The sequence below is a fragment of the Podarcis liolepis genome, assembly GCF_965112155.1.
Source record: "Podarcis liolepis genome assembly, chromosome: 1".
Lineage (NCBI taxonomy): Eukaryota > Metazoa > Chordata > Lepidosauria > Squamata > Lacertidae > Podarcis > Podarcis liolepis.
In genome coordinates, this window is record NC_139554.1 from 44,859,381 (window position 1) to 44,885,317 (window position 25,937).

General features: G+C 42.6%; 1 protein-coding gene across 6 annotated transcripts; it reads right to left on the minus strand.

Moving 5' to 3' along the window:
- Nucleotides 1-3,558: 3,558 nt before the first annotated feature.
- Nucleotides 3,559-25,937, minus strand: LOC310708859 (cytosolic phospholipase A2 delta-like). Of its 6 annotated transcripts, XM_083507759.1 has the most exons (18): nt 25,807-25,937; nt 25,540-25,671; nt 24,464-24,504; nt 22,385-22,427; nt 22,097-22,160; nt 20,725-20,861; nt 19,278-19,391; nt 17,696-17,733; nt 16,174-16,309; nt 14,608-14,744; nt 13,603-13,825; nt 11,871-11,988; nt 10,442-10,579; nt 9,878-9,985; nt 9,002-9,193; nt 6,069-6,235; nt 4,320-4,506; nt 3,559-4,160 (listed from the first exon to the last, which is right to left on the minus strand). In XM_083507759.1, exons 3-18 carry the CDS (start codon nt 24,472-24,474, stop codon nt 3,928-3,930), a joined length of 2,046 nt encoding a protein of 681 aa, XP_083363885.1. In that variant the 5' UTR covers nt 24,475-24,504; nt 25,540-25,671; nt 25,807-25,937; the 3' UTR covers nt 3,559-3,927. The 6 variants fall into 6 exon arrangements, with proteins under 6 accessions (XP_083363885.1, XP_083363886.1, XP_083363887.1 ...); XM_083507760.1 differs by lacking the exons at nt 25,540-25,671; nt 25,807-25,937 and adding an exon at nt 25,055-25,097; XM_083507761.1 differs by lacking the exons at nt 25,540-25,671; nt 25,807-25,937 and adding an exon at nt 24,687-24,968.

Genomic DNA, 25,937 nt, shown 5'->3' on the forward strand with positions numbered 1-25,937 from the left:
TAGGCTATGAGCCGAGTTCAAAGGCGTGGTGTTTCGCATACCCTACTGGCAACCAGTCTAAGCTGCTTATTAGCGGCAGTGCTGAGTTTTGCGAGCAGAGTGGGTGGAAACGTCTTCACGGAAACCCAGATGTTCTGTTAGACTCAGGTGATGAGGAGGAGGAGGAGGCTGAACCTGTTGCTGAGGTGCACGGTCCACAGCCACAGAGTCCAGAGGAGGGATCTCCAAGGCAGAGGCTCCCAACCTCTCCAAAAGGGAGTCCCAAGACCCCTCCACAGGTCTCTGTCAAGTCTGAGCCGAGGAGTGAACCATCCTCGCCAGCAGAACCAGCTGTACGCACGAAACGGCGCAGCAGGTCAGAGGGGGAGGTTTCTGTCACAGGAGACGGTAAGGTTGATCCAGGTGAATCAGGCACAGTTCCAGAATTCACGCTGAGGAGGTCAGCAAGGTCAACCAAGGGTAAGCCTCCTGACAGGTATGAAGCCACTAGTGTCTGGGTTGGTGTGGCTAGATGTGAGCCTGAATCCTTTGAGGATGTTCAGAAGTTGCCTCAGGAAGAAGCTAGCAAATGGCGTGAGGCGATGCAGAAGGAGATGAACTCAATGGAGTCTCTTGGAGTGTTCTCACTCAGCTGCCGGCTAACCAGCGAGCTGTTAGTTGCAGGTGGGTTTACCGCTTAAAACCCACAGAAATGGGAGAACCACAGTACAAAGCGAGATTAGTGGCACGTGGCTTCACACAGAAAAAAGGTGTCCACTTCACAGAGGTCTATTCGCCAACCTCAAGAGCGGAGACTTTGAGAACGCTTTTGGCGATAGCAGCACAGAGAGGTTGGAAGGTGAACCATTTCGATGTAGATGTCGCCTACCTGAACTCAGATCTCCAGGAGGAGTTGTACATGCTTCCTCCTCCAGGGTTTGAAATCAGTGAGCAAGGTGTCGTGTGGCGTTGCACAAATCCATCTATGGATTACGCCAATCTGCCAGGAATTGGAATATGTGCCTACATGAAGCCTTAGAAGAGCTAGGTTTTAAGAGGTCTCTTGCAGACAGTTGCCTGTACCTGAAGGGGTCAGGAGAGTCACAGGAAGCGATTCTTGTGTTCGTTGATGATATCTTAACAATGGCACGGACTAGTGAACAGGTGGAGAAGTTTGCTAGGGAGCTTGGAAAGCGGTTCAAGATCAAGCAGCTTGGGGATGTCAAATCCTACCTAGGCGTCCAGATAGCGAGGACTGAGGATGGTAGTTTTTTGCTTTGCCAGAAAGGTAAGATTGAACAGTTGCTTGAGAAGTTCAGGATGTCTGATTGTGCAGGTGCCAGGTCACCCATGGAGGCTGGATACGTGAAAGAATGTCAGCAAGCAGAACGCATTGTGTTCGAAAATACTGAAGTGTTTCAGTCAGCCCTAGGGAGTTTGTTGTACTTGTCCCAGTGGAGCAGACCTGATATAGCGTTTGCTGTCAATCTGCTCAGCAGGGAAGCATCAAACCCTAGTGTGCAAGCCTGGAATGGCATCAAGAGAGTTCTGAGGTATTTGCAGGAAACCAAAGACTTTTGTCTTAGTTGCCAGCGCAAGGAGAAGTGAAGCTGACTTGCTTTGTGGACTCGGATTGGGCTAACTCTGAAGACCGCAAATCAGTGTCAGGCCTAGTGATGAAGTTTGGGGATTCAGTAGTTGGGTGGAGGTCCCGGAAGCAAAGTCTCATAGCACTTTCATCTACTGAAGCTGAGTTCAGTGCGCTATCAGAGGTTTGCAGAGAGCTGGAGTTCTATGTGTGTTTGGTCGAGGAAATCTGTGGAGAGAGTTGTCTGCCCGTTGTGGTGCATGAAGACAATCAACCTTGCCTCAAATTGGCTGAGACGGGGCAGTTCAAGATGAGGACCAAACATTTGGACATACGTTTCCAGAATGTGTGTCAAAGCGTTCGTGAGGGGCTAGTTGCTCTGAAATACTGTCCCTCAACAAAGAACCTCGCTGATGGTTTCACAAAACCATTGACCTTCCAGAAGCACGAGGAGTTCTGTGAGGGCCTGTGTATGGGGAAAGCATTGTTGGCTATTGTCCCCAGATGCAGGACAAGAGGGGGTGTGGAGTTTGGAACTGACAGGGTTAAAACTCCGTGGTGTCCTGTATCTGGGAGGAGCCTGACACAGAGAAGTGCGTCACAGTCTGTGTGTGTTCAGAGAAGTGCTTTCACTTCTGACTGAGACTGAAAGAGACACACAGCTAAGGCAGCAGAAGCTGCGAGTGTGCTTTTGGAAAGCACGGGGAGAAAGATGCCAGAATATTCTGATGGATTTATTGCTGTGTAAATAAACTACTAGAGATAAGAACCGAACTGCCTTTGGACTTGATTTATCCCTCATCTCACACGGAAGCAGGACCGCTGCTGCTCTGCCCCCTGCCCGGGTCAGCTTCAAGCTTCCGAGCCGAGCTGCACAGGGGAAGCGCTGACTGGACGGCAGGATTAATTTCCGAAGATAATCCTGCACTCAGGGGCATATCACTTAATTAACAGCCCATGTCGTTTTGCCCTCAGATCATATATTCTGCTTTGTATGTGACAACAGCAAATATTCCTTTAAAGAGGCAGGGCTCCCACTATCAAGTTTGGCTTGGCTTCAAGGAGTGTGGCTGCCACACCCAGAAAGCGTTGAGAATTGGTCCTAAGTTACCAGTACAAGGCTAGCGTGTGGGTTGTTGGGTTTTGATGGACACATTTGAACTATGTACAGATGGGTAGCCGTGTTGGTCTGCCATAGTCAAAATAAAAAAATTCCTTCCTGTAGCACCTTAAAGACCAACTAAGTTAGTTCTTGGTATAAGCTTTCGTGTGCATGCACACTTCTTCAGATACACACAGGTGTATCTGAAGAAGTGTGCATGCACACGAAAGCTTATACCAAGAACTAACTTAGTTGGTCTTTAAGGTGCTACAGGAAGGAATTTTTTTATTTTGACATTTGAACTATGTCACACACTTAAAATTTCCCTTCAAATCAAAGCTCATGTCACATATAGCTTATGACAACAATCATCACTACCGTAGTACCTCAGGTTAAGAACTTAATTCGTTCTGGAGGTCCGTTCTTAACCTGAAACTATTCTTAACCTGAAGCACCACTTTAGCTAATGGGGCCTCCCACTGCCGCAGCGCTGCTGCTGCACAATTTCTGTTCTCATCCTGAAGCAAAGTTCTTAACCCGAGGTACTATTTCTGGGTTAGTGGAGTCTGTAACCTGAAGCGTCTGTAACCTGAGGTACCACTGTACTCAATTTATTAAGCAAAGAAGTAACCCCAAGTTCTGACACTGGGTGTCTGACCCTACAATATTCCTGATTTTGGCATTTGCTGGTATCTTTTATCCTGCCCTCTCTTCTCCCATCCCTTTCAAATGTCCGGGATGGGGAGCCTGCGATTATCATGATGTTGCGGGACAACCATATGTCAGGAGTGCTCTGATGGTGTTTCCTGCTTGGCAGGGGGTTGGACCCGATGGCCCTTGTGGTCTCTTCCAACTCTATGATTCTATGATTCTATGATTCTATGACTAAGACTCCCATCATCCTTTGCATTAGTCCTGCTGGCTGTGGCTGGTGGGAGTCAATCTACATCTCGAGGTCCACAGCCTCCATATACCTGATTTAAGTGCTTGAAGGACAAGTAAAGATAAGAAGCAAGGCATCTCCATTTTTAGATTTCTTACAGTGAAAGTCCTAAGGATGTTAGCTCAGAAGTGAGGCCTGCTGAGTTTAATAATATGACTTGCTCTCTCTAATAAATGTGTACAGAATAGTAACCTTCATCTTTTTGGGGGTTGAACTCCACTGACCTGCCAATCATCCTACTCTGCAAAGGAAAAGGCTTGATGATGTACTAGGAAGAGGAAGCCATACATTGCTGGTAAAAGCAGGCAAGGGATCCTAAGAAGAGTCACATGGCTGGGCACATTTCCGGCCACATTTTTTCCATTCTATGGCAATGGAGAGAGCCTGAAGAATGACGTCTCTGCTATTCTGGATGTTATAGTCAGTCAGTTTCAGGAGTTTGTCAAAATCTTTCTTAGTATATGTAAAGTTCATCAGCTGGTATGGTGAGCAATAGCCAGATAGCGGGACTGTGCCTTCTGCCATCTCGGTTTGCCTACGTTCCACACCTGAAAATAAAATAAACAAATATGCCCCCGGTTAAATCGTTTAGGAGATCTGGGAACATGTTCAGACCTCTTTCAATCATTTGATCATCCCTCCCCTACTGTTACCTTGCCTTTGTTTTGTTTTGAGACAAAATATTGCATGTTGAAAGTGAAATGTACCTGGTTCTTTAAATTTCTGGAATGTATCATTCACAAGCGGGAAATGAAGCACAATGGGGGATTTGTTATTCTCCTCGTCCACAAATAGGTAACATTCTCTTGGATTTTTCTTGTCTTCCTCACTCAATGAAATCCTGGGAAAAGGAATTCCCTGCTCCAAGCAGTATTCACTGGTTTGTTCTATAGACTGTAGCACAAGAAATTCGGGTAACTTTAAAGGCTCTCCTTTAAATCAGCAGGCATTAAATTACATAGCCATAATTAGGGCTGGGGCAGTATTTCAATTCACTCCACCATTTGGAGCTAAGGTCTCCAGTCCGCATTCCAATGGATCATGCTCAGGTCATAATGTAGACGTGTGGATTCAACTACATGTCTATGAACCTTTGTGAGTATGGTTCACTTTCTTTAAAAAAACAACGACACCAAGATAGTTGCAGGGCTTTCTGCCTCTACATTTCTGTTTTTCAATTATTTCTAGCTGATTCGAGTGGCTACTCTTGCTGTGCTCATTGAAATGTTTTGAGTAAAAAGTCCCTGCCGTGACCCTGTGTAATTGCACAAGGAAAAGATGGTTGCCCCAATGTACTTATGGGGGCAGCCATCTTTTTTCTGTACAATGTCCCAATGAGGCTTCAAGCAGCTAGAAAATGTTTGTTAAAAGAAAAAGGAGCCAGAAAGCTCTCAGACCGCATCATAAGTGTGTGGGTCAATAACATTTTAAAAGAGTGCAGATTTTGCCTTTTAAAAAAACCCATGCAGACATTCATTGGAGACACAAACTGGATTCAGCCCATTTTGACCATCCTTTGCCACAATTCTAAGGGTATGTTTGAACGATGATGCTGATAAACATTTAAAATAAAATAGCCTACAAGTGCCTAGTCACAGAGAAAGAAAGAGTGTGGGAGCTGAGCAACAATAAAGAAAAAAATACCTGGCTACTTTTTTTAATACTCCATCTAGAGGGTTGTTTAAGACTAATTTCTGCTCTACATTCTACAGAGAATTCTTTTTGAAGCACCTGATATAAGAACTGTTTTCTGCTGAAAATCCACAATTGTAGCTTTGTTCACAAGTCAAAAAGCAGATACACTTTTGTTCAGTTTCATGTTGTTAAGTTTCACCTCATTTGATTGAAACTCAAGTGCCCATAGCTTGGAATGACTGGAATGAGCTTTACTTTTAATAGCTGTGTAGAACGGAAAATTTTGGCAAGCACGAGAGAAACAGTACCCATTGAAATTACATCTTCTGTGACATGTCTTGCCTTCCTTTGTTTCTAGGTCCTTAGCCATTACTAAATTGCTTCGAAGGTATTTTGTCTGATGCAACGCACATATTATTTAGTGTATGATAGGCTTTGATTATGTTTGCTGCAGTCGGATGATGGTGATGATGGATATAAAATTGTACCATTTCCTATCTATCTATTTATCTATCTATTGATTGAATTTATATGCAGCCCTATACCTGGGGATCTCAGGGCAGTTCACAGAATCAAAACCTTCAAGATTTTATGTAATCAACACCCCACTCCCCCAAAGTGCCTATTACAACATAATGTGTATTGACAGCTGCAAATCAAAGCATCAGCAAAATACTAAACTGCACTTTTTTCACAATGGCAAGGATTTTTTTGGGAGGGGGGAGGAATCTGTATTGGGACCCTGGCATGGAGGGTAGGAGAGAGTTCCTCTTTCCTCTACTGTGAGCAAACTGTTTGCAGAAGAATACCTTAACACTAACCTGGAAAGGGTTGTCCAGAGAGTAATCAAATGATAAGATGACATCTACTTTCCGCTCCTTTCTCAAGAGCGGGGGACAGCTAGTATTGATGAAATATGCAGCATCAACCAGGCAGATACCTTCTTCTGATGGTGTCAGTTGATTAGGAAACTGGTCCAGTCGGCTGTCTGAAATGAAAATTATACAATAAAAATCAATCTAACTTCCGAAGGCGGCGCCATCGGCAATGGCGGATTCCCTCTAGTCTTGAGGGAGTAGCTCCGCGGAAATTGGGTCTTGCCGCTACGGCGAAGCGGGGACCCCCTTGAAAATCACAGGCGGGTGAAGCCTGTGACCGTGGGACTCGGCGGGCACCCTTAGCGCCCCCCCAATCAGCGATGGAACCCTGGAAAGGGTTCCGGAGTGAAGCAGGGAGTCTGGCGCGGTGCTGAGAGTTAACTGCTTCTTCCGTGGAGTGAAGCCACGCAGCTGTTGCCGGAGAGCGCCGACCTTTTTCCTGTGGCAATTCGGCTAAGAAACAACTACCCGTGAGTAGGTTAAGTCTGAAGATCGGGGAACTTAAGGGGGGGGAAGGATTAATTCGGCACCGAAGCGGGAAGGTGTAAACAGGAAGTCCGCCTTCCGTTTATGTAAATAGATCAAAGCAAAGGCTGTCAAAGCAAAGAGCCTGAAAACTGCGTTGAAAAAGACTCAAATCCTACATCAACAAAAAGAGAATTCCCTCCCTGTGGCGCGGGGAGAGGGGAGGGAGAAGGGGAAGTATCTTTTGCCCGCAAAAGAAGAAAGAAAGGGAACTAAGACCACCACTTAGGGACATTGAAACTGCCGTATTGGGAAACGCGCTGTTAAAGGACAATGTAACTTTTTGACAGCTAGCTCTGTAAGGATACTTTGATTCTGAAAAGTCTTACTTGATCTGAAACTGTTGCTCTTTTTGACTAAAGGGGGGAATTTCGAAAGTTGGAATAGCTATTTTACTGTTACAAACTGGAACTGCTATTGTGTCCCCCTAGAGGAACTTCGAAATTGCTACAAATGTTGGTCAGAAGTGAAAAGGGACTTAGAGATATGGTCAAACTTGAAGCTTTCCTTGTTAGGTCGAATTGATGTCATAAATATGAATGTATTGCCAAGAATGTTATTTTTGTTTCAATCATTGCAAATTTTGGACAAAATGGACTGTTTCAAGAAGTGGCAGAGAGACATTTCTAGATTTGTCTGGCAGGGCAAGAAGCCCAGAATAAAATTTAAAATATTAACTGATGCAAAGGACAGAGGTGGATTTGCCCTGCCAGACCTTAAACTTTACTATGAGTCAGCAGCATTTTGCTGGCTGAAAGAATGGCTGCTTCTTGAGAACACAGACATTTTGGCTTTAGAAGGTTTTAATAATGTTTTTGGATGGCATGTATATTTGTGGTATGACAAGGTTAAAGCACATAAAGCATTTAAAAATCATATTGTCAGAAGAGCATTGTTTAATGTCTGGACAAGATATAAAGACTTACTTGAAAACAAAACCCCAAGGTGGCTATCACCAATGGAGGCGAAGGCTCAGAAAAAACTTAATATGGAGGCCAAATGGCCAAAATATTGGGAAATTTTGGAACAAGAAAGTTACAAGAAAGGAAATTCTGACGAAACATCAGGAAGAACTTTCTAACAGTAAGAGCTGTTCGACTGTGGAATGGACTCCCTCAGAAGGTGGTAGACTCCTCTTCATCAGATGTTTCTAAGCAGAGGTTTGGTGGCCATCTGTCATGGGACTAGACTAGGAGACCCTTAGGGTCCCTTAAAGGTAAAGGTACCCCTGCCCGTACGGGCCAGTCGTGTCCAACTCTAGGGTTGCGTGCTCATCTCGCTCTAGAGGCCGGGAGCCGGTGCTGTCCGAAGACACTTCCGGGTCACGTGGCCAGCGTGACGAAGCTGCAGCTGGCGAGCCAGCACCAGCGCAGCACACGGAAACGCCGTTTACCTTCCCGCTATAAAGCGGTCCCTATTTATCTACTTGCACTTAAGAGTGCTTTCAAACTGCTAGGTGGGCAGGAGCTGGGACCGAACGATGGGAGCTCACCCCGCCGCGGGGATTCGAACTGCCAACCATACGATCGGCAAGTCCTAGGCACTGAGGTTTTACCCACAGCGCCACCCATGTCCCTAGGGTCCCTTACAACTCTACATTTCCATTATTCTATAGTTGTATTTGAAGCCAGGCCTCTGCCTGAGCCTGGAACTTTCAGGGAGTCAGTCTATGGCTCCAAACACCATTCAGAATTCAGGGCTCTGCCACACATTACATGGCAGCACACTTGTGTTTATCAGAACGTACATTCAAGTTGGTGTCCAGCCAATCCCATCTCACTGATAAAGTTTGCTGTCTGACACATATGTTGGTGAACACACTTTTATCATGTTCACATTTTTCATATTTAGGTATATATCTGGAACATTGCATGTGTCCATTTAAAAAGAAGAAAAGTGTATAAAATGAAATGTGTTCTTGAAACAGCACTCCAGGTCTAAGGAAGGCAAGATAACTTGACAAAAGAGAGACAGTGATAAATGAGCTCTGTTCAACACTTCCATCTGTTTACAAGTAAAATCAAAGTCACTATGTTTACAGTAAACCCACATTTTCACCTATTGTCCAGTATCCCAGGCCCAGTTATGGGAAGATATAAGTTTGTAGGTTCTAAAGAAGAATTTAATAGTTAGTGTGTCAGCAATGTCCTTTCAGATGAAGGGTGGGATAGCAATTTTATTAACTTAGTAAATAAATTATCAGCACTAAAAAGCCCTAGGGTATGATGATTATTTTTGGTGGGGTTGTTTTCCTTTATTTTTTTGGTAACTAGAACTGTAATCCTAATCCTTTGGTTTGGAGAAAGCCCAACTGAATTCAATAGGTTATACGTCTAAGTAGACATATTTACCTTTCCATGTAGAGAACTGACTCTCCTGGTAATAGTCTTTATGCATATGGAAGCCATTGAGGAAGTTATGGATGTGATGGTGCAATGGACGATCAGTTAAAATATTTCTTATAATCTGAAAGAGCTTCCCATCAGGACACATCCAAGAGGTCCCCAAGTAAGTAGAGCTTTCTGGTGGAATATGATTTCTCTCTGAATAAGGGAAAGGAAGAGAAGGGGATTGGAGGGGGAGGAAGCAGTCCGTGTTGCTACTTTATGCCACTATAGCGTTACAGCAAATGTCTATGAAAAGGCTTATTCAAAAATCATATAATTGTCTTCCTCTGCACAATTTAAAGTAGATATATGGCATTGTTTATGAATAATGACACACTGTCAAATACATATGCCTGGAACAGATACAGGTAACCCCATTTAGATACCAAAAAAGTGGGAAATTCCCTTAATGTTCCTTTAACAGGGATTTTTAATCTACATTCGCTAACACCTAGATATCGCTCACTTTTAGTGAAAGCAACAAATAATATTGTGGCACCTTCAAAACTAACCAATTTGTTACAGTGTAAGGTTTCATGGACGATTCCATAACTTTCCACAGGTGGCCTTCCACACCACCCAAGCATGTGTGTTCATGCAAGTGTGTGCGCACACCCAAATACGTGTTTTCTTATCTCTCTGCCACAGGGCTTTGTGAGTAAGTGTAGAGAATAGCACTGTGCTGCCTTAAATCTCTTCCAGTTTCTGAACTGCACACTGGCCATCACTATGTTCATGTGAATGGAGGCAAAACATCTAGGCTACTTTTTCAGGGGTTATTTACGAGAATATGTGTGCTGTTATGTACACATTATTTTAAGCTAACAACAAAATTCCTACCAATGTTTCTTATTTTGCTTCTGATAAGTTTCTGCCAAGATTCATCTGTACTGCTCAGCTTATTCCAGACATCGAGCAGATTCACAGCAAGAATATTGCTCCACAACGCTGTAAAGTCAAGCATATTTAGGGAAAGATCAGTTCTTCTTTGCATAATCCATCCTTTCTCATTCAGCTGTTTATCATTAATCAAAACTTCAATAGTAATTAATTACTCCTCCTGCCTTATTTAGGTCTTTTGAAATATTAGGACTTCATGTGCTACTAAATAATGGTTGTGCTATTTGCTCATAAACACACATTTGTTTATTCATACGTATTGCAACAGAAAAGCATTTTATATTTAAAGCGAGGTGGCCTCCTCAGGCAGCTGATGTTGGGTGTGAAAAAATTGCAGCATCAGGCACATAATTGTCTTGGGCTAGCCTACACCTCAAAATCATTTCCCACAAATTATGATATTTAACCTACAAATTTGGTTGATGATCTTAGTAATTGCAAATCCAGTTCACATCAGCTTTCAAGAGAGTAACATGCCACTTTACAGGAAATTAATACAATTACCTTCTAAATAACAGATCCGGGACTCTAGGTTTTTCTTCATTAGCCGTCCCATGAAGAATTCACTTCCAAAATCTTCTGAATGGATGAATGCACCGTATTTCAGAAAACCAACTTCATAGGGGGAGAATTCACACCATTCTGTGTACAGACAATCAACAAGCATACTTGCTATCTTATTGCTGATGGAAGCATGGTAACATAATAATTCTGCATCTAAAACCTCCTATGAGAATATACTAATTTGTGTATGCATTGTGTTTATCATTCTACCTTTCCTCCAAGGAGCATGGAGGGGGAAATGCATTGTGTAATATTGATAAATGATCTCTGGGAAACAATTATTTCCATATCTCATTCATTTTCACAAGAAACGACAAGTGAGGTCACTTTTACTTTCATTTTATTGATGGGGAAGTGAAGCTGAAAGAGGAGAGTTACTTCACCAAAGCCATCAAACTAGCACATGGCTCAATGGTCCAATACCATCATTCAACCCAGACGCTGAGGTCCAGCTCCAAGGGCCTTCTGGTGGTTCCCTCACTGCGAGAAGTGAGATTACAGGGAACCAGGCAGAGGGCCTGCTTGGTGGTGGCACCCGCCTTGTGGAATGCCCTCCCACCAGATGTGAAGGAAATAAACAACTATCTGGCTTTTAGAAGACACCTGAAGGCAGCCCTGTTTAGGGAAGTTTTACATTTCTTGTGTTTTACCATTTTTTATTTGTGCAGTAAGCCGCCCAGACTGGCCGGGCAGTTTACAGCACATACAAAATTAATTATCATCACCATCATCTAAATGAGTCATTTATACCTATGTAAAGAAACTGCACTAACAGCCAAATTTATTTGCTGTGCTTACAACAATCAATGAAACAAATTACTATGCAGTTTTAAAGTGATCATTTCATATTTGCAACAATGAAACCTACAATGAATCTCCAGTTCTACGCACATACTTACTCACACTTAGGATGCTTTCAGGCTGGTTTTTTGTAACATCTACATGATGGTGTTGGCATCAAAATGCCAGCAAATATTCCCCACCCCCTGCAATTTAATCTGGATTTTCCCTTCTTGGGGAAGAGATGGCCACTTAAAAAACAACAACAACAACCTGTTGCCATTAAGCTATTTGCAATATCTCAAGGACCCATTAGCAATATTAAGCCGCTGTCTATAAGCTCCTTTAGTGTCCCCAAACCTGGCACATACATGCTAATCTCTGTTTCAGTTACTGTCATATTGACCTGTATAATTAATATGCAAGGTAAATTACCGACAGATCAAATAACCCCTAAGGATGTTCTGAAATTTCCCTTCTGGCACATTATTGCTACATAGTAAAGCTTACACAGGAGAATAGGCTAAGGAAAATTGCTGACATTTGCACCTGCCATTCTCTACTGCAATTACAATTTTATAAGAATTACCTTTGAAATCAAAAGTAGAAATATGGTTTTCTTTCACATTAAGGGCTAAATAGAGGGGTAGGGGATTCTGCCCTTGATTCACAGCCTGTTGCTGATCAGATAATTTAAAATCATTCACCTAATAAGGAGGAAAAACAGAAAGCAAGCAAAGGACTTGGAGCTCAGAAGAGTGTGCCACGTACTGCAACAAATCAGATATGGTTTTGCAAAACAAATCTCTGAAAATTGTGTGAATATACTCTTAAGTGCTTCATACTTGCACTTTTGTTACCCCTGACAGTTAAGTCCAGTCGCGAACAACTCTGGGGTTGTGGTGCTCATCTCACTTTACTGACCAAGGGAGCCGACGTTTGTCCGCAGACAGTTTTTCCGGGTCATGTGGCCAACATGACTAAGCCGCTTCTGGCAAAACCAGAGCAGCGCACAGAAACACCGTTTACCTTGCACTGGAGCAGTACCTATTTATCTACTTGCACTTTGACGTGCTTTCGAACTGCTAGGTGGGCAGGAGCTGGGACAGAGCAACGGGAGCACACCCTGTTGTGGGGATTCGAACCGCTGACCTTCCGATCGGCAAGCCCAAGGCTCAGTGGTTTATACCACAGAGCCACCCACATCCCTTTTGTTACCCTTACAATATCACTAGTTTAATGTAATCAGTTATAAACTGTATGAATGAGATGGATGAGTGAATATGTGGAATAAAGGGGGTCCTGCAAAATTTACAAAGAATGAAACTTGGCTGCTGATGGCTCTTTCAAAAAACAAGGACTTCATCAGATTAAAGGAGATCAATGCTTTCTGTGCTTTCCTCTTTCAGTTCTGGATAAATAATATTGGTTGATATGTGGTTTTTTCGTTACTGATATGGCCTATTTTGCAACAAATTTTAAAATGTTATAATGCTAGTTTTATCAAAATGGTTTGTTTCTTTGGATTATTATATTGCGCTTTGAAATCAATTGCTTTTAGGCTGCTCATTGTACTGGTATGTATTTTTTTGTTGTTATCCAGACACAACAACAACAAAAAACAACCCAAAAGTATACATGTAAGGTCACTCATATTTTTCTTCACTGAAAGCCTTAATTGAATGATTAATTGAATATATACATGCCAGCAGGGGGGAACAAAGGCGTTGTGACACCCAGGGCGGGACGTTGCTAAGTAGGGCGCATGTGCGGCATCACTACGTATGACACACGCACGGTACATGGCAATGCCGCACATGTGCTGTACATAGTGGTTTGCCAGCCGCACCACTCCAGCGCTGTATGGATAATGCCAGGATCCACCGTTCACGGCTGTAGCAGCGACAGAGGGATCCCACCGCTGTGCATATGGCGTTGGAGCTGTGGCGCTGGCAAACCGCTATGTACAGCAAATGCGTGCGACGCCACACATGTGCTGTACATAGCAGTTTGCCGCCGGCACCGGGATCCTCTGCTCACAGCTGCAGCTGCGAATCCTCCACATGAGGCTGCAGCTGCGGGATGGCTGCTCGCGCCGCCACACCTGGGCCAGGGCAGCAGGGCAAGCACCCCGCAGGGTGCCACCTTGTCACCCGCCCAGATGTGGAACCTGGGGCGCACTGCTCCCCCCTTTCCTGACACCACTGCATGCCAGAGAGATGAAACAACCAACAGAGGCTTTTGAAGATAATTGGCTCTCCATTAATCATTTCTGTATTTGGACACTTATCATTAGGAGAGGCCTAAAGCTGTTTACATACCCCATCATGCAAGATATTCTCCAGAGCTACGGCCCACAGGTCATTAAAAGAAGTAGAGATGCCCTCTTTGGCCCTCTGCCTCAGCTCCTCTTGATAATAAATCAGATGCTCCAGAGAAAAGGTGCTTATCTTATTCTTTCCCATATGCTTCTTGGCTTCAAGGATTGGCCTCTCCAGATCCTTTTGGGACCAATTGGAATCTTCATACAAATTTGACATGGTCCTAAAGAAACAGTTGTAATAAAATAATTAGGGTAAATGCATGGACAATAGAACACACACGTAAAGAAGCCACCTTGGTTTTCCTGAAGACTGGTTTAAATGTTAGACAGAAGCACAGGAAATGGAAGGATAGGCAAGATGAGCCCTGCTTCAGTTTTCCACTCTTGCACACTGATGTCTGAAGCGGCACATCTCAAGCGCAACCATAATTCCCAGGACTGTCCCTATTGGAAAAATCTATTTGGAGTTTCGCAACTTTCTGACTAGTTGCAGGACCTTAGCCAGACCTAGCAGAGTACACGCAGAATCCACGGAAGCAATTGGCTACTTGGCTGCAGACAGGATAGATGAATCAGGAACCAGGAACTTGTAGTTAGGTGTTTCTTATATACAGTGGACTATTTACAGGAACAGAACACGGATCTTTTGCTAGCTCTCTCTGACACGACTCACAACTCCCACACTGACACAGAACTCTGAACACAAACACTGAACTAACAGTTAATAGGCCATTAATTATCACTCCTTTGAGAGAGCTTGACCAATCAGGGAGTGGTCTCCATGTCTCTGTTATCACCAGGCAGACTTACTCTTTCAGATTGCCTTCTGGCTGTCTGCCAAACCTTAATTGACTCTGTGACTTCATTGCTGGTATGGCTTGGCTCAGGAAAAGCGGATTGCATACAAATAATGTTCAGATACTATGCACTTCTTAATACCTTTCCTTGGTTTCAGCTTCAAAATTCCACAATCCCTCCCCCAGTTTCATGCTGACAGTCTCACCAAGTTGAGCCTGAGGTACCGCTGATATATGTTATGCAGTCCAGAATGCCAAGCTTCTTAAGTCCTGAGAGCTGCCCATAAAGAGATGTCATTGCTCTGCATCCACCTCCTGTGGCCATGACTGCAACTACTGGCACCTGTTTAAAATACACAGACATATATATATTTATATTAATATCTGGCCTGTACATTAGCACACAATTAACAATGTCCTCTGGGTAGTTCACAGATTTAAAATATGAGTATTAGCATTTTCGAAGGACATAATATCAGCTAGGATAACTATAATAATAATAATAACAACAACAACAACAACAACAACAACAACAACAACAACAACAACAACAACAATAATAATAATAATAATTTATTTATACCCCACCCATCTGGCTGGGTTTCCCCAGCCACTCTGGGCAGCTTCCAACAGAATATTAAAAACAATACAGCGTCAGACATTAAAAACTTCCCTAAACAGGGCTGCCTTCAGTTGTCTTTTAAAAGTAAAATAGTTGTTTATTGCCTTGACATCTGCTTGGAGGACATTCCACAGGGTGGGCGCCACTACCGAGAAGGCCATCTGCCTGGTTCCCTGTAACCTCACTTCTCGCAGCGAGGGAACCGCCAGAAGGCCCTCAGGGCTGGAGCTCAGTATCCGGGCTGAACGATGGGGGTGGAGACGCTCCTTCAGGTATACAGGACGGAGGCCGTTTAGGGCTTTAAAGGTCAGCACCAAAACTTTGAATTGTGCTCAGAAACATACTGGGAGCCAATGAAGATCTTTCAGGACTGGTGTTATATGGTCTTGGCGGCCACTCCCAGTCACCAGTCTAGCTGCCGCATTCTGGATTAATTGCAGTTTCCGAGTCACCTTCAAAGGTAGCCCCATGTAGAGTGCATTGCAGTAGTCCAAGCGGGAGATAACTATTCTCTGTAAGACTAATGCCAATGATACAAATAGCCGTTCTGCCACAGAGCAGCACACCATTCAGCAGTTGTACAGTTAATAATAATAATAATAATTTATTTATACCCCGCCCACCTGGCTGGGTTTCCCCAGCCACTCTGGGAGGATCCCAACAGAAAATAAAGCCACAATAAAACATCAAACATGAAAAACTTCCCTAAACAGGACCGTCTTCAGATGTCATCTAAAAGTAACATAGTTGTTTATTTCCTTCACATCTGATAGGAGGGTGTTCCACAGAGTGGGGGCCACCACCAAGAAGGCCCTCTGCCTGACATGTGCCAACCATGCCAGATATCAGTTGCTTTGCTAACACTGTTGCCTCCCCAAACATTTATTTTATTCATTTAATAAACGCACCACTTAATTGTGAAACCTCTAAACGGTTTATGTAAAAAATGTAAAAATATCAGTAAAATACAACATTGAAAACAAGGTGAGCTAAGAACAATTCCAAGCATGAAGTTCAACCTTCCCACAACTTGCACGTTACACCAGTAGAAAATGAAAGGCGTCTTTTTTTTAAGGGATGTGTCAAATATAAATTGTTGTCTTCCTTTTAAAATATGCATTCTTTTCCTTCAGTTCCAGATCCAGCATACCTCATGATCCAACAGATCCTCTTCTAGCTGGAGGACACTTTTCAGACCAGCTGCAACCACTTTCTTCCGTTTATGTAGAAAAGTCTTTTCCTCTCCGCATAGGTCAAACCTCAAACGCACATCAAGGTGCTCGGAGCTGAAACAAAATTAAGGACGTAGGTAGGGGAAGCAAACATCATCCACTAACTACAGGATCAACATTCCACCTTTAGAGATAGCCTGTTACTCTAAATCAGGGGTGGGGAATCTGAGGTGCTCTATATGTTGTGGGGCTCTCATTTAAACTTGCCTAATTTCAGCTTTACGCAGCCAGCTGAAATCACACAAATTAAATGCACAGAAAACAGAGAGCTTAAAGGTTCTTTTGGCACAGAGTTCCGCAGGACAAAAAATAGCTTTAAGGTCTCTGCTTTGGGATTGGGGAGGCTCTCACAAGAGCCTCATAGAGCCTTCAAAGCACTCTGCCTTGCTTGGGGCACAAGACCTGTTTGGCATGTTGGCTCCAGAAGGTAAGAATGATCGCATTGGGGTGTTCCAAGTATACATGATTTTGGTTCTGTGCATATTCAGTAACCCCCATGCAAGTTGCAAGTCAACTGCGAGGGCACCAGACTGGCAAAGTCCAACCTAAACCATTATTAGGCATTCAAATCCAAACCAAACTGAATTTCTCCCCCATCACAAAAACTTAAGGTGAATATAAAATGACTGCAGCTAACACAAAGGAGAGAATTACTGTCATTACTTTGGACCCACATACATTAGTTAAGAAAAAGTGTTTTATATGCATTATAACACTGTGACACCAGATAGCACGGTGGAGTTCTGTCATTTGCCAATGTGATTTCCCACATTGAGGTTTTCCTGAAATGCTTTTTTGATGTGTCTAAATCCAGCCCTAAACTCCTGACAGCAACTGTTTGAATTTCCCGTCTATACATACACACACACCCATACCCCACTGAAAACAGTGGATGGGAGAAAAGAATAGGGGACTTTGCACTTGGGCACACAATTCATGGCTTGAATCAAGAATCCTTTCTTTAAAAAAAAATCACACAAGTATTAATTAGCTGACCAAAGCCAGTATGTGGGTTGTCCCCAATATTGCCATGTTAATTGGACACTATAGCTATCTTGCTTTCACAGAGTCATCATTCTCTCTTCTTTTCTTCTCTGATCTCAGACCCTTATGTTCCATCCCATGTACATCCCATCCCATGTGTATATATGCTTGCCAGTTAAAGAATACATGACACATCAGATGAAGTGGGTTGCACACCAACGTTTATGTCATAATAAAACTGTTAGTAAAACTGTTAGTTAGGTGCCAGAAGACTTGTTGTTTTTCTTACAACAGACTATCAACATGCCTATCCTTCTGGAGATTGACATCGAACTCCTCTAGCTAACCCAAACAGTTGCAAAGAGGACAATACAGAAAAACAAAAAATAGACTGGGTTACCCTAAAAGTCTACTCAATATTTTTTTTGGGGGGGTGTCAGAAAAGTAATACATTACCAAGTCTGTGTACGCAATTTAACTTCCAAATTAGTATCCTGAAATGAAGAATAATGAAGAACAATATTTTAAGTCGCATGCATAATCCACAGAACTCAGCATTCTTAGATTCTATTCACATAATAATTACTTGCTGGAATATGCCACAAAATGGAAAAAATAAAATCCTGGTAGCTTTTCTATGTGTTTCTGCTCTCTGACACCAAGTGAAGCAAATCCTATGACACTGTTAACTCTGAAAAATAGTGCATTTTCTGTGACTGTGTCTCTGCATCATAAAGTATAGGCACATTTATAAAAATGAAAGGCCTGAGAACCGCAGAACATTTTTATTTCTCGTGATATTCCTTGGTTTAAATAAACATACACACACGCTTATACTAAGTATGCATAACAATAGAGGTTGAGTGAGTTGTGAGTTACATCCAGGCCTGTGATCAGCAGAGTTCCACTTGTGCCACAGGAAGAAGGGAAGACAATTTCTCATCCATTCCTCATCCTTCTTACAGCCCTTATCCCTTGCATAAGAGGTAGCGCAGCAGCTACATGGCGAAGGGAGAAAAATTACCTACCCTCACCCTACTGGATCTCAGACCTTTCTGTGAATCAGATTGAAAGCTGAGCAATACTAAAACACTGAAACAAAGCTTAAAATTCCATACAAAAATGCCCATGGTTTGGGCTCCAATCTTATGGAACAGGGGAAACTGTGCAAAAAGATATATCTTTACAAGATGCAAAAAACTGAAGAAACTTTCCCTGTGGTAGAGGGAAAGGCATTCCAGAACGTAAGAGCAATGGGGGAAATGCCCGTTTTCAGGTTCAGCACCCTACAATATTCTGTTGGATATGGTGATGACACAAATAAAATCCCCACCCCCATGATGTAAGACTTGGATTCTAAGTGATTGTTCAGATCTATACATTGGCAGGCAGTCCTTCAGGTAACCTGGTCCCACGGTGTTCAAGTCTTTATGTGGCAGGATCCACCACCACAATCTGGGACAGCTCCTTTCATGTGCAACTCTTAGGAACAAACATTACCGTACTTTTCTGTGTATAAGACTAGGTTTTTATCCTTAAAAATAATGCTAATAAGTGGGCGTCGTCTTATACAGGGGTGGACGTTTGATTGGTTGCTGCCTCGGCTGTCAGCGGCTATTGTGCGTGTTCTTGGTTGCTGCGTCAATAGGTGGTTTTTAATGGCCAGTGCAGCGGCAATTGGGCAGGCGATTGGCAGCTTATGCCAGCAATGGGACAGGCAGGAGGTGTATTTTGCGATGCGTAGGGCAATCCTCCCCCCAAAAAGCTCAACAACTTTGTGCCATCTCCCCCCATTTTCTTAAATTTGAGCCCCACGAAATATGGGGTGTCTTATACATGGGGCGTCTTATGCACGGAAAAGTACGGTATGTTTCAGCTATCACATCCAATTATGTGGAAGAACTCAGAAAGCCTTTCCAGACAGCTTGATATTGTTTGCATCATTAAAGTCCACTTTTCCAAGATCAGCCATTGTGTAAAAAGCTGGGACAGTTAATTGCCTTAAGTTTAGGAACCTATCAAAGAGTGAAGTGCTTACCTCTGATGCAGTAAGAATTACTTTCACCTCCTGCCCCACAGAAAGTGATTTCAGAGGCATAGTCAGGGATGCAGATGAATTCTTTTTGTCTTGCTCCCCATTACTTGAGCAATGCTAGATGGGGGTGGGGAGAGTTATGTTGTTAAATAATCAGAAAATACTATGTTTAAAGATTATTTTGATTTTTCAAAAAATAATGTTATATTTCAAACAGAGTAGGATGACAGTCTAAAGAACCCTAGGGTTGAACCCTGCAGTTTTTGCATATAACTTATCAGTTAACTAAAACTCTAAAACGATATGTATATTATCAGTTTAATTAATGTTTATCAAGGTTATTACATTAGATGGGCAAACTTTTGGACTGAAAGCATGAATATAATGAGTGTTACCAACTGGAGCTAACACTTTTACCTCACTGCTGTTTTGGGGGAGTAGTCGAGGGAGAGTCTGGGTGCAAAAGCACACTCTTAAAAAGCAAGTCCCATTTAAATTTACTCTGAAGTTGGTGTCATTGGTGAACAAGGTATTTCAGGCCAGGGTTCCTGGAATCCAGGCCCCGGTAACTGACCTCCTGTACCAGGAGAATAGCATGTCTACCAAAGACGTCATGGTCTGGATTATGTCTACACAGAGGTGCCAACTAAACAGCATTTCGAAACACACACCAGCTGATTCAGCATCTAGTCAGGTGAAGTTTCAGATCCAGGGCCTGCTTTTCAGTCTATATTACTGAGAAATGAGAAGATCCCATCAGACCAAGCTTCTGCTCAACACTGTTCCCCACACTCTGCCTCTCAATCTGATCCTTTGCTAACTTGGACTACACCAGAGATAGCCAACACGGTGCCCTCCAGATTATACCACCTTCTGAAGATGCCCCATTCTTCCTTTCAGAGTTCCTTCCTTTCTGCCAATATATTCCCCTTTCTTGCCCATTCAGATCGTGTGCATGTAGAACACTAACATAAAAAAGGGGTTACTTTCACTCGCTTTCCAGAACAGCAGCTGCACTGGTCCGCAGCACAAAAGAAAAAGAAAAGATATCACTCTACTATAGTTTCCCATTATGTTCAAATACAGGAAACTGTGGTTTGAGCCAATCACAGAGATAACAAAACAGAATTAAATTGTGTTTTCATATTCTGGTTTTGTACAGCTACCCATAGTTTAGACAACCACTGTTTCCCATATGAGGACACAATAGGAAACTATCGTTTGTGCAACATTGCAAATTGAAACTTTTAACTTCCCTCAAGCTCTAAGGAGGAAGGAAGTGGATTGGTGCATGGGAATCTGAGGCTCACTGTGGCATATTATTATAACAGAAAAAGAAAACCATGATTTCCTGGGTCTGTATTTTATAATACTCTGAGAGGGGGTACATTATTCTATCCCTATTGTATTTTTAGGTGCGGTGCATTATTTCCAATGAAAGTATGGTCACCTGCAGGTGGGCATTTAATTTTGGTTCCCAATACATCGGGTAGTGGAAATAAAAGCATTCTACCGATCCAGATTCCAAAACAGTTTTCCATGTATCTTCATATGATCCCTTCATTCTCAGTTCAAGATCACCTTCTTCTACAAAAAGAAGCCCAGACAGATTACAATATCAACATGAGTGTAAAAAACATATTTTACCTACAAACTGCCCTTTATAGCTACAGTGGTACCTTGGTTCCCAAACGCCAAAAACCCAGAAGTAAGTGTTCTGGTTTGCAAACATTTTTCAGAAGCTGAACATCCGATCTGGCTGTCGGCTACTGTTTCCAGGGCACCTGCACCAATCAGAAGCTGAGCCTTGGTTTTTGAACATTTCGGAAGTCAAACGGACTTCCGGAATGGATTAAGTTTGACACTTTTGTTTTTGCATTTTTGTTTTTGAGGCTTTTTCGGGACTGTGTGGAACCCAGTTCAGCTACTGATTGATTGATTGATTGATTGATTGATTGATTGATTGTGTGACTGCGGAAATGGATAATAGCCTCCCATCCAAACAATGACTATCATCAGTGCAGGTAAGAAAAAAAAATATTTTTATCATCTACAATACTGTCTTATTTATTTTATAGTACAGTACATTGATTATGGCTTTCATTTTATAGATCAATGGTCTCGTTAGATAGTAAAATTCATCTTAAATTGCTGTTTTAGGGGATGTTTTTAAAAGTCTGGAACAGATTACTCTGTTTTGCATTACTTTCCAGGAGAAAGTGTGCCTTGATTTTGGAACACTTTGGTTTTGGAACAGACTTCCAGAATGGATTAAGTTTGAGAACCAAGGTACCACTATCCTATCTGGATTTAATAGAAATGTGTGTCCCCCCCCCAAAAAAAATCCAGCACCTAACAGTTGCTTAACAGCTAGAAGGAAACACCACCCAAAATATTTGCACCAGTAAAATGATTGCTTTTCCAAACAGCAGTTATATATTTAATAACTTGTTGACATTTGTTTCTAATTTAAATACTAGCGATAACTTCAAATTTTGCCAAGGGCTAGTTAATCAACAGGCTAGATATGCTATAAAGGAGTGTTAACAATCTCAGTATCCTTCAGTCCATTCCGGACTTTGCAAGTAATTATCCATAATATCCTGCAACTTGACATTGCAACATGAAGAACATTTAAGCAGCTTGTATGCATTTCATCCTGATCTTATTATCCAATATGGAACAGAATAAATAGCTGTTGCTTAACAAAACAGCAGCAGCAGATAAAGAAAAATATTTATATCTGCATCCATTTTCTTGATTCCCAGATAAGAGAAAGTTAATTGTTGTTGAGGTGGGGTAGGATCTCTACCTGGAATTACCTTTGAAATACTTCGCACTTTTCTCCTTGGAAACGCAAACATTCAAACAAGCAACTGGACGGGCCTGTGAAAAATGAACAATAATCCAAGTAATGAAGCTTCAAATTTATTGAAATGGTCAAGCATTCATGAAGAGCTGCCTCTAAAGGCAGTTCTTTAACATTTGTCTCCCATAGTCCTCCACCCCACAGCCTTTAGTTCCTTTTGTGTATATTAAATTATAATTCACCTAAAACTACATTCCAGAAACAATGAAAGGATGCACAAAATCTAAAGGATTAAGATTACCACTATGATGTTGTTTGTGAGGAGATTCTCAAGACGATCCAAACTAGAAGAGGGGAAATGCAAGTTTTAAAAATAATTGCACTGAATACATCTTTCTTAGCAACCAATCTTGCCTTACAAATTTAGTGAACTGAGGCCTGGCAAAGCAGGATTACAGGAAGGAGTGTGAGCCACAGGCAACAAAGAAAAGCAGACCCTCCAAGTCTCCCTATTTTCCAGCAACAGTCCTGGGTTTACAGAAGCCATCCTGGTTTCTGATTTGATCCCAGAACGTCCCACTTTTCCTTAGGATGTTCCAATTTTCTTCGGAGAAATGTTGGAGAGTATAGTAGGACATCCCCATTCCATCGAAAAAGTTTTATTGGGTATGGAATAGGACATTCACAGGGCTTTGTCTTTTCAACTGGAACTCACCGGAACTCATTTCCAGCACCTCTCAGGTGGGTACCATTGCCATTATAAGAGAACGGGGAGGCGTTCATGGTGAGTTCTGGCACCTCTTTTTCTAGGAAAATGGCACTGGGCATCCCTATTTTCAATGGAGAAATGTTGGAGGACATGCAAAAGGAATCCCACCCTCACTTACATCCAGTCTAGACAACAACAAACTCTAGACACCAACTAAAGCACTTGCTCAGAACAAGCCAATACATCCCAACTTTCAGTAAGCATGTTTAGGAGACTGCAACCTGAAGTTCCTTCAACTTCAGTTGGGAGAGAATATCCATGTGATTCATTTTAGCACTCACTTAAAAGTGCTTAATGGTAATCAATTTGGGCCTGCTACAGATGTACACATTAGTTTGTTCTGTGTGTATCGCTGTCCTTTGCTGGATATAATCAAATTTTACTTTGCTTTTCTACTTGTGCAAGACAATCCTGATTCTATGATCGCTGGATCCAAGCTTACATGTTTTAATAATCACTCACTATATGCTTTTACGAAAAAGTTCCAAAAATCCTTCCATTGGAACTATTACTTTATTACTCCCACATTCCTTTCCAAATGTAAATTGTGGTGTGATACATTATGGGTTCTTCAGGGGTTACAGTGGTGTCCAAACTTTTTTCAAAGAGGGCCAGATTTGATGAAGTGAAGGGCCGTGAGGGCTGACCAAAGAGCCGACCAAAGTTGTTAACCTTTTTTCGGGTTGAAGTTGTTGAACTTTTTTTCAGATTAAAGTCGTTGAGGTTTTTTTAAGATTCCCCCCCCCCCAGGAAACAAACTGCCACAGGGGCCAGATTAAACCAACTGGCGGGCTGGATTAGGCCCCCCCAAAACGGACTTTGGACATGCCTGGGTTAAATGAACAGGAAAGAGAGGTGGAGTTCAATAAAGGATCAGCTATCTCCTGAGGGAAAGGCACTTCAGTCTCTACTTCAACATGCCTGCTAGTCTTTCTTTCCCCATAACATAGATATCTTTTTCTTTGTTAAATGATACTTCCCCAACAGTTTGAATGTACAACATCTAAAGCAATAGCAATGCAGTTTGTTTTTTATATGATATGAAAGAAAATACTTTGCTTTTACTATGTATACTACTTGAATTATAGAGAACAACCTTATCTCTCCAGTAGAAAAAATGGCAAGTGTGAAACAGCCCCTGAAATCTACCTGTAATGGTTTGAATTCCACATTATGGATCAGCAAACACCCTGCATCACATTTCATACGGCATGCTCCCAGAATGGAGGAAAGGCATAAAGCAGGCTTTATTTAATTAAATTAAGAAGAGCATGCTTACTTCAGGAAGACTAGAACTTTTGGTGAAAGGTAATTAACTGAAAAACAGAAGGAGCAACCACATCAATTGTTCGATTTATTATGCACAATTAAATTCATGCCTAGACAAGCTAAAGTCTATCATCTGGAAGCTTTCAACACCCTGAATGCGCAAAGTGACAGCATATGTAATTAGTTGTGCTATCTTGATGACTCCTGCTCATTAAATTCACAGCTTGTTATAAACAAACACATCTATAAATGCACTAACTTAAACCCGTATTTAAAAAAAACAAAAAACTGACACCACATTTTATAAAGAATCCAGAATACTTCCCTATTATTACTACATACTTTTCCTTCATTATGAACTCTACGTCCAGTTCTTCCTTACCCTGGAAAGAAAAAGATGGCTGGGATCAGCAACATAATAAAAAAAAATCTGCTTAAGAAACAAAAAAAGTAAAGAGATGCTTTTCATATTAATTGAATATGAATGGCAAGAGAAGCAAAACATTGCAGGATTTCAGCCATAAAACTTTAAGAAGAGTCCTGCTGGAACAGCCCAAAGTCCCACCTCTTCCTCCTGTCCTGATAATCAGCAGATAACAGCTGCGGATTGCCTTAACCTACAACATGCATGTCCAACTTCAAGTAGCTTGTGATCTACAATCCAATATCAAAAACTGGCAGTGATCTACCAGCCAGGGATAGGTGCAGGGTGGGCGGGCAGGCGCTGGCTGCTTCCCCTGAGGGAGCAGGGACATGTAGGGAAAGGAGTAGGGTGGGTGGCAGGATGGGTGCAGAGTGGGCGGGTACAGCCCAGATCTCTCTCTCCCCCCGAAGCCAGCCCTTTCTCTCTCCCCCCAAGCCAGCCCTCTCTCCCCCCAAGCCAGCTCTTTTTCCCCCGACCCCAAGCAGCGCGCTCTCTCTCCCCCCTCAAACCAGCTGGGCTGCGGAGCTCTCCTGGACAACGCTCACCCGCAAACCACAGCACGATCTCTCTCCCCCCCCCCCTCTGTCAAAGGGAGCCACGCAGCTGATGTGGATCCCAATAGGTAGTGCCTGCCCTCCCTCCCTCTCTCCCTCCCTGCCAAAGGGAGCCTTCCCACGCGGCTTCTCCTCGCGCCTCCCTCAATCTCCGGCAGCCTTCCTCTTTCCCAATGGGGATAGCCATGCTAAGCCCGCCTCCACGCTTCCAGCAGCATCCCACAGACCTCTGCCCAGCTCCCTCGCGTCTCTGCTCAGGCAGAGAAAGTCAGATAAGTGTCAGAAAGCCAGGTAAGTATCATTCAGGGCTTCTTCAAACATGGCATGTGATGTCAGATAATATATTTACATAATCAAAATGTTCAGGAGGCACACACATAAATATTTCTCCTCCACTGAAGTGTAAAGCAAAGATATGAGCAAGGTATTTCGTTCTGCACCTCTGAATTCAGTATGAAGGTTGTGTGGAATCTCTCTCCAGGGCTGACTTCAGCTACATCAAAAAGGACAGTAAAGAGAAGGTCATCTGTGGTGAGCAGGTCTTCATCATAAATCTTCAGTTCCAGGATGTTCTGAAAATTAAGGAAGCGCCTTAAAAAAATTGTATGTGCTTGTGTTAAACGTTAGGACCTCAAATCTATCTGAACAAAAACTTGCCCATCTTAAGCTACTAGAGAAATTCTAGAATGCAGATTCTCTTTCCTTACCTTCACTTGATTCTGTACTGTGAAATAGAAGGTTTCGTTCCACACAGGTGCACTTGAATTCAGGACTGTTTGAGTCCTTGCTTCCTCCTGCGAAGCTGTTGGCAGCCATAGAGTTACATAGCAGTCAGCTC

Bases quoted from the DNA above. Each gene is read 5' to 3' on its own strand.
- LOC310708859 (XM_083507759.1), bottom strand. The intron at 16,310-17,695 runs GTAATGTATTAC...ATTTTGTTTCAG, and splicing joins AAATTGCGTACACAGACTTG to CTCCGAGCACCTTGATGTGC. The intron at 13,826-14,607 runs GTGAGACTGTCA...CTGTTTCTTTAG, and splicing joins GGTACCTCAGGCTCAACTTG to GACCATGTCAAATTTGTATG.